This window comes from Mercenaria mercenaria, chromosome 9, assembly GCF_021730395.1.
Source record: "Mercenaria mercenaria strain notata chromosome 9, MADL_Memer_1, whole genome shotgun sequence".
In the NCBI taxonomy this organism is placed as follows: domain Eukaryota; kingdom Metazoa; phylum Mollusca; class Bivalvia; order Venerida; family Veneridae; genus Mercenaria; species Mercenaria mercenaria.
In genome coordinates, this window is record NC_069369.1 from 29,473,227 (window position 1) to 29,488,511 (window position 15,285).

Consider the following 15,285-nt stretch of genomic DNA (forward strand, 5'->3'; position numbering starts at 1 on the left):
TATTAAAAGATTTATAAAAATATAAAAAATAATGAAACTAAGACTAGCCTGACCAGAAAAAACATGGATATAAAGTTTGGAATATGTCTAATCTATGTCAAAGTGAATAATAATCTGATTAAACTCAAGCACAAAAACTAAGATTCTCAAACTGAAATGTACATCTTTAATGATATATATATTATTCAATAAAAAAGTAAAGGGTCTGCAATAATATCAGTAAATTCTCAAAATAAAGTAATAAGATAAGATAAGATACCGGTAAGATCATATTTATTTAACGTCGGTTTTATATAAAGTTACAACATAAGCTTGAATGTTGTATCCAACATAAACATATTATCCTATAACATACAAACAAACAAACTGTAAATAAAAGCATCATTAAGACATATTAAAATTAAGTAGTAAATTAGTCATATGTAAAAATGAAATAACAATTTTACAAACTTAGGGGTACTGTATTATTGTACTGGCATTCCTGCTTGTTATACAAATGTGGACATTATGATGCTTACCTTCAGGTCAATAACAGAAACAGAGACATGTATAATTTTGCTGTTTTTAACACTGTAAAAATAAGAATGCAATAAATAAACAGAAGCTGAGCTGATGAACCCATATTTGTGACATTTAATAATATCTGAGGGAATTACAAACTGGAAAACTATTAGATAAAAACCACGAAAAATCTAGGATTCCCTAATTGATTTCAAACAGGTGCTCTGCTAATTGATACTTCTTGCACTTTGATATACAACTTCCTGTCTGCAGCAGGGAAGCTGGAAAAGTTCTCGAAGTTTAAAACTTATATTCTGACGTATTAAAGTCAGTCAGAGGTAAAGAACATGTTGTACATATATTTATGTTACTTTTGCAAGACAACATTGATTCCCAATTTGATAGTTTTATGAGATATGAAAGTATAAATGGTTTGAAAGAGGTGTAATAGTTTTCGGACGTGCATTGATCATACCAATGTCACAGTGTAGAAACAGTGAACAACCCAAACGGAAATAGCGATGTGATTATACGACATACACAGTATCTGGGTTTACACGCCGCTGCTATTTTCATTTATTTTTAGACTATAGTGGAGTTTAGGCGTCTTTATCTGTAAGTAGTCAATAGATTATACATTGAAGAGATAATTCGTCTTAGATTTCATGAGTATGTGTGTTAAGTACCGTCGTTATGCTACCGTAATGAAAAGTAATCACCGATTTCTGCTGAAACTTCAGAAAGTGTCACACGAATAAACAAAGTTTTCCCTTCTAGTTGATAATGGACGTGTATAAGATTCATATTAAAGAAGTCCTGCATTGTCAATAAATTGTTCTTAAACTCATGCGTTACAAGGTATTTATCATTTGCGTAGAAATATACCGATTTCTGTAGTCAATGTGTCATTTCATATTGAACGATTTATTGAAAACTGTCCACAGTGATGTGAACGATTTGTTGCGATTTTATTGAAAATTTATAGCGATTAACTGGGAGTAACTGCAGTAATTCTTTTTCATTGATCGCGGCCCTCATATGGAATAGGTGAAGTATATGCGCGCTGGGGAAAATATTTCATGATGGACCTGTGAATTCTTAACTTATGAGTGAAACAGGTCTCATAAGCGTTTATACAACTAGCTTCTACTGATTATAAAATACCGTACGATTTGTTGTGAATTAACTGTTGTTGTACTTTTTGTAGTTCAACCGCCACCCTTGTTTAAGAGCAACATTTAAAAAACACGTTGTTTTCATCCTCAAGTAATAAGTAAGTAGACTGGCCAAGTGTAATAAATAACCCACAATTGACCGACCCCTCTGGTACAGTATCAAGACGCATAATCTAACTCTATACATAGAGCGCCTACTTCTCACCCGATTTACATTCGGAACATTTTCACGCGTTTCGGGCTTTATCGTATGTTTAACATGGGATTTTTGAACTGTCGAAAGATGTTGGAAATGTTTGTCTCATTGTTTATTTTTTTTTAATAAAAATGTTACTGATTTCATTGTCTACCACTTTTTTTCCACCCTTGCCTGAAAAAACAGTAATGAGTTTGTACACTGTTCAGACAAATGTGCTCTGTTTAACCAAACAAGTTTACCTGCATAAACAGAAAGCATGTCACTATACCTGTCCAGTACTGGACATTATGGTAAACGCTTCTTTCCTGCACACATGACAATTTCGCAACTTCTGTCCGGTTTGTACAAATTTCTGGCCGCATTAAACCATTTGACTTGTTTAACTATTGAAACTGGAGAGATTTTGTACACAGTGCCAGTGGTACTGAACGTGAAAGAACTTAAAACATTTATCATGCAGTTTTAGCAAATACAAATGTACATACAATAACTAATTTGTGCAATATGTGTTTGAAATTTGGTAGCTGTTTGGTTTGACAATTATTCAGGATTATGTTGGGTATATTTTAGATACAGTTTACTAAATATGTAAGAACAAAATCTCAGTTAGATTTTTCGGCCATGTAGTTCACTTTATTTTGTTGTTCATTACAATCTTACCGGTAATAACAATTCTATCAACAGGCGACTGATTGAAATGTTTAAACTGCGGATACATTTCTGTGCTTTAAGTCCATTGCCTTCCATATTTTTTGTTATGAGACAGTATTTTGTGTGTTTGTCATCAGGCTATTTGTTTTGGGATGAGGGCTTAGTGGCTTTCTTTTTCTTCCCGGGTTAATCTTTTCGGCGACGCCGTCTAAATTCGTTTTCGTTACCTATGCCACGTGACTTCAGTTTGCAAATCAAACTACTTGATAACGTATTATAGATAATTTATCAAAATGGAAGATTTATGCAACACTCTGTTTGATTGCTTAAGCCTCCGTATTCGTTTGGTGAGCACAATTATTATTTGGTACTTTTTCAAGAGCGATTCTAATTTACTAGCGGATTGTTTTTTATTTTTATTGTTGTTTTTTTCTTTAATTGGCATCATCATTATATTGCTATTGTTAACTTCTTTTGGGATTACTTGGAAATCTTTTGTGAATAAAACTTTCTTATTTTCAATGTTGTCGTGTGTTTCGATTTTAATTTGTATGTTTTCGTCAGTTTGGAATAAAGTTGTGTTTAATTATGTTTTCAAAGTCTGGTGTCGTTTCTTTGCAATAATAACACTAATATTGCTTCATTGTACCTAAAACAGACAGAAATCAGAATTTTATCATAATTTGTAATAACAATATGCCGTTCAATATGGACAAAATCGTATTAAAATACAGTGCATTCGCGATGCTACGAATAGCAATTTAGCGAAATACCGGTATACTACGAAAAGGTGTTGTGGTCCCGGCTGCGTTCCTTCTTATTTCTATGTAACAAAGTCGCTATTTTACGAAAATGCAATTTTACGAAAAATGCGCTCCTACGAATGTATTGTTATGCCCTTAAAGTCTGTTTTCAACTTGATTTAGTTGCGATTTTACGAATGTATCGTCTAAGTTTTCACACCTTCCATAACGGCGTGAAAATGCTTTAGAGTGAAAAGTGTCACTATCATTGAGCTGGACGTAAACAGTGATTAAAGTGTGAAAACATAGTAATTAAATTCGAAACACAAACGCTGTACACTATGACACAAATTAGCGGTTATTTTTTCCTTAGATCGGATGTCATACAAGTCACACTTGTTTCGATATCTATACGTCTCAAACAATCATTGCATAAAGAAAATAAAACAATATTTAAGTCATGATCATCTGTATATTGCTGTTTTATTATACCAAACAATTCAGTAAAGGGTAGCTGATGTTATCAGAATATGCAATTGCGAATTTTTTTCTCGTGCAACAATGTACCCTGTATATGTTTTATGTACAGTGAATAAAATGTGAAGAAAATAAAACCCGTTCAACATTCTACATACCATCTGAGTTCAGATTCGAAAACGATTTGTAGTAAACCCAGATGTGCATATAAAATTGGTATACATGTACTCCGATACAAAATCACATGTTTAAATATCACGGGTTACGACGTGTAGATATTAATGTGCTGTATAGCAAAATTTCCTAAGCTACGCTCGAACGAAAATGCGATATTACGAAAAAAACAGCCGGTCCCTTGGCTTTTCGTAGGATCGCGATTGTACTGTATTTGCAATAAGTAGTACAATCTTGTGTGTAAAATCGAAATAAGTCGCTCACTATCATTTCAATAAGGCGTACAATACAATACAATACACAGCACCGCAAATTTGTGTTTAAAACGAAATAAGGGATGAATTAAGGTTGAAATCGTTATCAATGAAAAAGAAAATACACTAAATTCTTATAATGTGACATGCATTCAGAAAATTTGCTTTATTTTTTTATAAAACTCATTCAATGTTGGTATGCGTGATCTAAACATTCACCGTGTAATCAACTGATTTCACCTTACCTACCGCTCATGTAAGTCATTCTGGACTTATATTGACTGGGAAAATTTTGAAACATGCCTTTCAAAACACATCTCAAGGAATAAACATACCTTTATTTGACAATTATCCCAATATCAATCGAAAAAGTTAGACCACGTTTATCATATTTCAACAAATGATTGAAATCACATCGCTATTTCCGTTTTGGTTGTTCAATCGTTTCTACACTGTGAATGTAACCAAAGAGCTATAAAAATAAATATACTTCTTTGATCATACGAGAAACGGTATTGTCTAGAAAATGACATCATTAACATGTTTACATGATTCAATTAAATAAATGTTTGTTATAAAAAATAAGAAAATGAAAATTATGTAAAAGATTTTGTTAAATATCTATAGCTTTAAGCATTTCCATGGTCAATCAGTGCCATCATCAGGTCCAAGAAAAGCCACAAAGTAGCTATATAGCTAAATCTAGCTATCTATAGCTAGAATTAGCTATAAAACCTATAAAAATAATGCAGAATATATCAAACGCAAATGCAAAATGGTCATACAATCACGTCCCAATGGTTTATAAGATGAAAGACAATATTATCATTAACAGAAAACCAAGATCTTTGCGGTCACATTTTTATACGCCCGTCTCTGAAAGAGCGGGGCATATTATGTGAACACCCATGGCTGTGGGGGTGGTCGGTGTCCAAAAATATGTCCACTTGAACAGTTTTCATCCGATCTTCACCTAACTTGCTGACGATGTTAATGTGGGCATAATATCTCGGCCAAGATCGATAACCATGCTTCCAAATCGCCCCAGGCACTGTTGGATTATAGCTCTTGAATTAATCGAAAAACTTGGTCAGCTGGGGTCAAAAACTAGGTCACCCGATCAAATCAAAGAAAAACCTTGCATATATATATGCAATAGAGGCTACATGTATTTTTGAATTGATCTTCATGAAATTTGGTCAGAATTTTTGCCTTGATGAAATCCAGGTCAGGTTCTAATATGGGTAGTCTTGGGTCAAAAACTAGGTCACTAGGTCAAATCAAAGAAAAACCTTGCGTATGCAATAGGAACTGCATTTTACACCGGATCTTCATGAAATTTGATCAGAATGTTTGTCTGGATGAAATCTAGGTCAAGTTCCAAATATGGGTCATCTTGGATCAAAAACTAGGTCACCCGGTCAAATCAAAGAAAAACCTTGTGTATGCAATAGGGGCTGCATTTTACACTGGATATTCGTGAAATTTGATTAGAATGTTTGTCTTGATGAAATCTAGGTCAAGATTGAATATGGGTAATCTGGGGTCAAAAACTAGGTCACTAGATGAAATCAAAGAAAAACCTTGTGTATGCCATAGGGACTGCATTTTACACTCAATCTTCATAAAATTTTATCACAATGTTTGTCTGGATGAAATCTAGGTCAGCTTCGAAAATGGGTCATCTGGGGTCAAAAACTAGATCACCCGTCAAATCAAAGAAAAATCTTTTGTATGCAATAGTGGCTGCATTTTACACTGGATATTCATGAAATTTGATTAGAATGTTTGTCTTGATGAAATCTAGGTCAAGTTCAAATAGGGGTCATCTGGGGTCAAAAACTAGGTCACCCAGTAAAATCAAAGAAAAACTTTGTGAATGCAATAGGGGCTACATTTTAGGAAGGATGTTCCAGAAATTTAATCAAAATATTTGCTTTGATAAAGTCTAGGTCAAGTTCAGATATGGGTCATGTTGGGTCCAAAACTAGGTCTCCTGGTCAAATCAAAGAATAACATTGTGTATGCAATAGGGGCTGCATTTTTCAATGGATCTTCATGAAATTTGATCAGAATGTTTGTCTTGATGAAAGCTAGGTCAAGTTCAAATATGGGTCATGTTGGGTCAAAAACTAGGTCACCTGGTCAAATCAAAGAAATACCTTGCCTATGCAGAAGGGGTCGCATTTTAAGCAGGATATTCATTAAATTTGATCAAGCTGTTCTCAGGTGAGCGACTTAGGACCATTGGGTCCTCTTGTTCTTCATGTAGTGATAGTTACTAAGGTTTATAGGCCACTTCCAACAGCCTTGCTGTTGGGTTGACCCTTTAGCGACGTGGTTAGTGTCCGCCTATGGATCACGAGGTCCAGGGTTTGAACCCCAGTAGGGACCTTGGTATTTCCTCTCCCAGGGTTTACTTTAATGGTGTCAGTAGTGTTTGACTGACTCATGCGGTGGGCATAGAGTGTCATTCTGGAAAGCTGTTGAGCTCTGAAAAGTAAAGGGGTACAAGTGTAGTGATAGTAGGTTTGTTGGCCACTTCAGACAGCCTTGCTGTTGGGTTAACCCTTTAAGCAATGTGGTTAGAGTGTCCACCTACGGATCATGAGGTCTTGGTTCGAGCCCCAGTAGGGACCTTGGTATTTCCTCTTTCAGGGTTTTCTTTACATACACTGATAAAATCTGTTAGAAGATCCTTTGGAAGCACAGAATGCAACCTAGGAAAATAATAGCAGACTCGGTTTGATTTAGTCTGTTCATGAGAAGTAATGAAATATACAACACCCCTCATGCCCCCTTAGCACCGGTTTTAGCGGAATTCTATTACAGTAATAAATGAGTGTACTCCATGATCCTAAAGGACCAGAAAAGCCAAATAAAATGAAAACTAGCTGTGGTGTAACACCTCTGATAAAAACGTGGGTCTCATAATATTACCGTGTCAACAAATCAAACATACTAAACAAATGGTAAAATATATATAGTGTATATATGTACTGGTGTATTCCAAACCAGTTTTCATAAAAATTAAAACTGGACTAATGCTTCAACATTTACTAGGGGTGCTCAATAAATACCTGGAAAAGTGCGGTCATTTCTTCATCTCATCAAAAGTTATATAATGTAGATTAGGGTATACTTAGGTGATATCTCAAATTTTCTTTGGAGAAATAATAAGCAAAATTAATGCTTTTCTCATTGGCAATGTAATGTGACATCATCTGACCCAATTTTGTTTCTTTTTAGCTTGTCAGATTTTAAAAAAAAATCTGCGCAGTATCGTTTTCACTTGATCGTTGGCTTCGATGTTGGTAAAAAATTTTTGTTTAGGTCCACCTTTTCTCAAAGACTAAGAGCTACAGCTTTGAAACTTTGCACACCTGTTTATCATCATTAGGGGACTCAAGTAGGCCAAGAACCATAACTATCAGAATTATGGCCATTTTTGTACTTAGAAAATCTGAACTATAACTCTTTCTTATATATTATCTAGCACTGGCAGAAGAGTGATGGCACAGGCAGTGCTCTCGTTCTGTTTTGCATTCACTGAAACATTACTTGTCACTTACTTATATTTCAAGCTACCTTTTCTGAAACCAGGTAACACAAAATGTAAGCGTTATACCAATAATGTCTGAGATCTGCATTGCCTGTTACAGTTTAACTTCTGTTGAATTAAACAAATACGCTTTGGTAAAGTTACAATAGAAAAAACGATCCTAAGAGATAAATCTACCATAAAAATACAATGTAATATTTGTAATATTGAAGCAGTTCTCATTAGTTTTCTTATGGTGTCAAGTAACAAGATTAGAATAATGACAAATGTAAAGAACTGGTGTCTGATAACAGTGCCAGTAAAACTCAAAACATGATACTGATACTGTCTCTCTCTTTATTCAGAAGAAAAGATTTTAATGCATATAATAGTTTGTTTTGATTGTGTTGGAGTTAACGATGCACCCATGCAGTTAAAGGTCATATGCTTTGATGGTGGAGGAAAATCCCCCCAAATAAACGAGACTTACCTTGGTTAAGTTGATGTTTGGTTGGGATTCTTTGTAGTCATAAAACACACCGAAGGGATCAGATGAGATGTGCGCAAAGCGTGACCATAAATCCTCAGTATTCAAAGCCGGAAAATTCTTTCCCAAAATTTTCCTTTCCATACAGGCACAAAATCCTATCTTCTGAGTTCATTGTTCATAATGGTAAATTGAACATATTCTAGATAATAAACTTGTCAGGGAGGGTTACTGAACTGATCTTAGCAATGGGTGGGCATCTGATCCCTTCGGTGTGTTTTATGACTACAAAGAATCCCAACCAAACATCAACTTAACCAAGGTAAGTCTCATTTATTTGGGGGGATTCTTTTACGTCATAACACACCTCAGTTCACAGATGAGATTTCAAAGCCGAAACTTTTGGGAAAGAAACCCGTCACCCTAGCTGAACATCAAATATCAACTGTAGTAGAAAGACCAGAATAAAATTAAATAGAAAGCACAGTCATTTTATTCACACGCATCATTATGGTACACATGACGCATTACATCATACAAATGTCCTGTACCTCCTAACAAGCATGACTCAAAGTATATTATGTATGTTCCACACAGTAAAATATATTACTAAGTCTCGTAGAAGACAGTATTGCAGAACTAAATTCAGCACCAGCATCCTTTACAGTCTTATTATAAAACTGAGCAAAAGTTACTGCATTTGTCCAGCCTGCAACTTTAAGAATGTCACTAATTGGCACATTGTTAACATTTGCTTTGGAAGTGGAGGCTGAACGAACACTATGTGCCTTATATTTACTACAGTCAATACCGGAACTGAACATCACTGTGCGAATCCAGCGGCTTATTGTGTTGCTTGACACAGGCCCAAAAGGTTTAATGTAACTATAAATAAACATTCCTGATTACCTCGTAGGCCTTTTGTTCTACTTAGATACTCAGTCAAAGTATTGTACACACATAATCTATTGTCTAATGTGTATGCATGAAGTTCAATATGTGGGGTAACCTTACCCCTTCTACTATGCTTTAACAAACCACTATAAAACATAACATATTTACAGGATTCCTTCCTCATGTTTCTAACAGACAGTAAATGTAAATTTTGGGAACGTGAAGCTGTAGTTAATGCTATTAACATTGCTAATTTGAGAGTTAATAACTTCAAACTGATTTCAGTGACAGGAGTTAACGTCTTTAAGTATTTTAACGCATCTGAGACATTCCAAGTATCACAGTATCTGGATTTCGGCGGTTTTGAATTATATACACCCTTCAAAAATCTAATGACAAGAGGGTGAGCCCCAATTGTAAACCCATCTATTATAATCCCTATAGCAGACAAAGCTGAACGTGCTGTATTCAAAGCACTGTATGTTAATCCAAGTTCAAATAAATGTGTCAAAAAATCAGTAACATTACCTATAGTTGCTTGAAAACTATTAATTTGTTCTTGATTACAGTACTGAAACCACTTTCGTAAGTACATGTTATATTGTTTCTGAGTTCCTGACCTCCATGAGGCCATAATAATGTCTGTAGACCTGACTGAAATGTTTCGTTTTTGGAGGGTTCTCCTGATAAGCGACAAACCATCAGTATGAGTTTTTTGTACAAAGGGTGTACCTTCACCATTCCTGGTAACGTCAGTAAATTCCGTTCCTTCGGAAGAATGTAAGGACTGGAAATCAACATTTCCATTACAGCCGGAAACCAGCTCTGGGTCGTCCACAAAGGAGCTACAAGAATACACTCGCCTGCATCCTCTCTCAGCTTCATCAACACACGAGGAATTAGGCTGAAAGGAGGAAAAGCATAAAAATAAGTGTCTGACCAATTCATACCAAAGGCATTAACAAATTCTGCTTCTGGATCCAATTTCCATGAGACAAATCTATCCAACTGTTTGTTCAATCTACTTGCAAACATGTCAAGTGAAGGGGTCTCCCATAAACTCAGAATAGTCTTAGCAAACCTTTTATTTAGCATCCATTCCACATTTTCATTGAAAAATCGAGAACCATGATCTGCTAAATTTTGTTTACCCGGGACATGAGTTGCCGACAACCAAATATCTTTTTTAATAGCCCAAAGCCAAATTTTACAAGCCAACTGGTCAGAAATAATTGACTTTATGCCACCCATATTATTAATGTAAGACATTGCGCATGTATTGTCAGTTCTAATCTGAATGTGAGTAGCTGACAGATCTTTCGCAAATGTTCTCAAAGCATGAAATATTGCTAAAAGCTCTAAGTAATTAATATGGTTGCCTGATTCCTCTTCTGACCAACGACCCCCAATTTGTTCATTCTGACAAACTCCAGCCCAACCTGAAAGACTTGCATCTGTTTCTATGACAAGCTTCGGTGAACCATGAGAAATATTTCTGACTGAAGTTGACAAATTTTTGGTCCACCAATTTAACTCAGATTTTACTGAATCTGACAAAAACATTTTGGCACTGAAATCTCCTCGACTTTCTGAAAGGGCCAAGGTTTTTGCCCTCTCAAGGGTACGGTAATGTAATGGACCATATTCAACTGCAGAAAACGAGGCAACTAAGAGACCTATTACTCGGGCCATTTCCCTTATACTAGTGAATATCATGCCAATTAACCTTGAACACTCCAAATTTATGATACGTTTTCTTTCTTCTGTTAAGTATACTATCATTCTTACAGAATCAATGTGATTTCCTAGAAAAACTATGTTCTGTGTAGGAACAAATACTGACTTTTGCTGATGTATGATAAAGCCTACATCTTCCATGACACTCACAGTATCTTTAACATTATCTGAACATTCAGATTTAGTATCTCCTAGCAAAAAACTATCATCAATGTAACCAGAGTTCTTATGACCTAGTCGTCTCAATTTGGCATAAATAACCTTCATCAATTTTGTAAACAAACGGGGAGCCGAGGCCAGACCATTTGGTAAACAAGCATATTGGTAAATCTTACCCCTCCATCTAAATCTCAGATATTTTCTGTGTTCTGAGGCAATTGGAACAGAGTAATATCCATGTCTTAAATCAATTGAAGCCATGAAACAATTGGGTTTAACCAACTTTAATGCTGTTTCAAAGGAGTCCATTTTAAAATGATGATACACCACGTATGTTTCATTGAACTCCTTCAGGTTTAAGATCATGCGATATTCTCCGTCCTTTTTAGGTACAGTGAAAATTGGAGAGATAAACTGCTCATCATTATCATTAAACTCAACTTGTTCAATTACATTCATTTCAAGCAGTTTTTCAATCTCTACATCAATAGTTTTTCTCTCATCTGCAGTAAAAAACTGCATTGGCCAAACAATTTGTTTCTCAGGTTTTTGAGTAAATTCTATATGCAAAGCAATGTCCAAAATTCTTTCATCAGAAGTAAGATTTCTCCATTTATTTTCAAAAAGAGCTAACCTACCTGCCTGGAAAGTGGTAGACTTCTTCTGATCTCTCATCCCTTGTCGGGATCTACCAGTACCAGATCTCATACGCCCAGAAGGTGCTCGTCTGCTGTAAGGTTGAAACCTACGGCCTCTAAACTGACGACCTCTAAAGCGTCCACTACTGCCACCTCTAACTACATTTCTGCTGATCTTATTGAGCTCCTGGATATCTTTGATATCTTTGATCATAGAGTCACCATAAAGTTGGTCTGTGAAAGGAACCATGGGTGAACAAAGGTGGTGTAGTTTCGGATCCATATCCCTCTTATGCAAGTCTCTTCTACGGATATTAATCCATCGATTTGCATGTCCTAGAAGACCAATTGCATCAGTACCCCAAACTAACATCTCATCATCGAACATTTGACTGCCTTTATCCATAATTTTCACAATGTTACAGGCTGCTTTTACGATACTATTCTGAATACCTCGCATCTTAGAGTCCTCTGTCTGTGTGGTTGGCTTCAGAACTGACCAAACACCTGAATTAACTCTTGTTTCTTTAAGGGCTTCACAGTTACTTGGGCGTAAAATGTTCTTAGACACATCACAAAAATGTTCATCCGACATGCCCTCTCTAAATGTACTGTTGACAACAGTAGCCAATTTTTCAGACACCTCAGGAGCAACAGAGTCCGACTTCTGAAATTTCTTTGCAAATCGACTGAAAACGTCATCATCATCTCCAGACAAAGACCTCTGATCATCAGGAGCATACTGGTCATCTTGCTCCCAATCTTGAACGTCATAGTCATCATTTCCATTACCCTGTGACAAGTCATAGTCACCTCCATCAAAATCATTATACAAGGCATCAACTCTACTGGTTAATTCTTCCACTGTCTTATTTGTTTTATTAATGTTAGCATTCATTTGTCTTAAAATGGACAGTGCCTCAGCATTAAATGCATCTGAATAAGTCGCCGTGGTCAACTTTACATGAGGAGTTTTTGACGGATTAGCGGGTTGTTTCCCTCTAGGCTTACCCGACTCAGAAGCTCTAACAGTACCTGCACCCTTTGAGGAGCCTTCTTGCTGTCTACTAACTGTAGTAGTGTCCGTAGATGCATCTTTTTGCACAGATTGCTGCTGCAACATAGCATCTGCCATCTTACAATACTGTGTAAAAAATGTGGTAAATTTGTGCACTACGTCATCAATTTACGCACGGCATGTATAAATTGTATACTACGTACACAAAATATGTGCAGGAACTGTCAATTTTCTGCTTACTACGTAGAAGATTTTGTGATAATATATAGAAACTGTTACGACACCGTAACAAAACTGTACAAATTATCTATACGATAAAAAGTTTACGACAACGTCATAAACTCAATTACAAGGTAGAAATTTAATATAATGTACAAATATATTGAGCAACGCCCAATAAACAGTATGGATTACATCGTAACCCAAATAGGCCAACATGTAGCCTACCTGTATTAATAAATGTACGCTATACCAAGGATTTAGGTAAAAATCAATACTGAACAAGACCACGTCCGTTCAGCTTGATATGTAAAGGCGCACTGAGGATTTATGGTCACGCTTTGCGCACATCTCATCTGTGAACTGAGGTGTGTTATGACGTAAAAGAATCCCAGTTGCTTCTCTGTGCATTACTTTATCAGACTGGCACCTCAGGGTAGAACCACCAGCCATCCATAAGCCAGCTGGATTGCTACCTCACATGAAGAATTCAACGCCCTGAGTGAGGCTCGAACCCACATCAGTGAGGGGCAAGTGATTCAGTCAGTGACCATAACCACTCTACCATGGAGGCTCCTATAACAGTATGAAGAATATACAATTCATTGTAGTAAGTTCACAGGATTTTTTATGCCCCCACAATGGCGGGGGCATATAGATTTGGCCTTGTGCATGCGTGCGTCCATCTGAGAAAAGTTTGTGACGCGCCTAGCTCAAAAATTATTCTATATAAATAGATGAAACCTTGCATGCATCTTTATAATGATATAAACTTGTGCACCTCCTATTTTTATGCCCCCGAAGGGAGGCATACAGTTTTTGAACCGTCTGTCTGTCGGTCAGTCCGCATTTTTCGTGTCCGGCCCATATCTTTGTCATCGATGGATGGATTTTCAAATAACTTGGTATGAATGTGTACCACAGTAAGACGACGTGTGGCACGCAAGACCCAGGTCCGTAGCTCAAAGGTCAAGGTCACACTTATACATTAAAGGTTATTGCATTGATGGGCGTGTCCGGTCCATATCTTTGTCATCGATGGATGGATTTTCAAATAACTTGGCATGAATGTGTACCACAGTAAGACGACATGTTGCGCGCAAGACCCAGGTCCGTACCTTAAAAGTCAAGGTCACACTTAGACATTAAGGGATAGTGCATTGATGGGCATGTCCGGTCCATATCTTTGTCATCGATGGATGGATTTTCAAATAACTTGGCATGAATGTGTACCACAGTAAGACGACATGTCCCGCGCAAGACCCAGGTCCGTATCTCAAAGGTCAAGGTCACACTTAGACATTAAGGGATAGTGCATTGATGGGCGTGTCCGGTCCATATCTTTGTCATCGATGGATGGATTTTCAAATAACTTGGCATGAATGTGTACCACAGTAAGACGACGTGTCATGCGCAAGACCCAGGTCCGTAGCTCAAAGGTCAAGGTCACACTTAGATGTTAAAGGTCTTTTTTCATGATAGTGCATTGATGGGCGTGTCCGGTCCATATCTTTGTCATTCATGCATGGATTTTAAAATAACTACGCATAAATGTGTGACACAGTAAGACAACCTATTGCGCGCAAGACCCAGCTCTGTAGGTCAAAGGTCCTAAACTCGAACATTGGCCATAACTATTCATTTAAAGTGCCATCGGGGGCATGTGTCATCCAATGGAGACAGCTCTTGTTTTTGTCTGCCTTCTGTTTCCAGAGATAAGGGCCCTGAAATAGTAAAAAATGCACATTTTCACCTTGTGAGGTGCCTAGCTCAAAAAGGATTTGATATAAATTGATGATACCTTCCGTGAGTCTTAATCATGATATAAACTTGTGCACCTCGTGTGTTTTGTCTGGCTCCACCTCCTATTTCCAAAGTTATGGCCCCTGAAATAGTCAAAAATGCACATTTTCACCTAATGACCATCATGTGCCTAGCTCAAAAAGTATTTGATGTAAATTCATTAAACCTTGCATGAGTCTTTATCGTGATGTGACCCTGCATACTTGGCATTCTTCTTAAGATTTTAGTGCTAATTACAGCCCTTGAAATAGCCAAAATAGCGGATTTCAAAATAAAAATGGCCTAGAAAAAAGAATAAAATGTTTGTTGAGGCTAGACCCCCCTTAAGACTGCAAACATTTTAATTATTGCCCCTTAGTTGTGACAAATGTACCAGTGGGGGCACACCCGGTGTCTGACACATTCTAGTTTGAGAATGGATAGTAAAGTGAAGAAGACGTGATTTAAAACTCTTTCATTAGGAATAAGGCTTATTGTACCCACTTAAATGTGTTACTTAGTGACCAACTATTAGGTTGCATGATCATAAGAGGCGACTAATAGGGTCTTAACGCTTGGTTTTGCTGTAACTCTGTGATTCCAGCAGGTATGCAAATTTTGATTCCATACCTCATG

General features: G+C 36.6%; 2 protein-coding genes across 2 annotated transcripts in view; one reads left to right on the forward strand and one right to left on the reverse strand.

The window, feature by feature from the left end:
• The first annotated feature begins 728 nt into the window (after positions 1 to 728).
• Positions 729 to 15,285, forward strand: part of LOC123546810 (uncharacterized) — a 60,535-nt gene continuing 45,978 nt past the window's right edge. The window contains exon 1 of the mRNA XM_045333381.2: positions 729 to 839. The gene's annotated coding sequence lies outside the window, so the exon portion shown is untranslated. The remainder of the gene's footprint in view (positions 840 to 15,285) is intronic.
• On the reverse strand, positions 9,528 to 13,769 carry LOC123546809 (uncharacterized). Its single transcript, XM_045333380.2, has 2 exons — positions 11,631 to 13,769; positions 9,528 to 10,000 (listed from the first exon to the last, which is right to left on the reverse strand). The coding sequence occupies exons 1-2, from the start codon at positions 12,763 to 12,765 to the stop codon at positions 9,996 to 9,998; spliced, it is 1,140 nt and encodes a 379-aa protein (XP_045189315.2). The 5' UTR covers positions 12,766 to 13,769; the 3' UTR covers positions 9,528 to 9,995.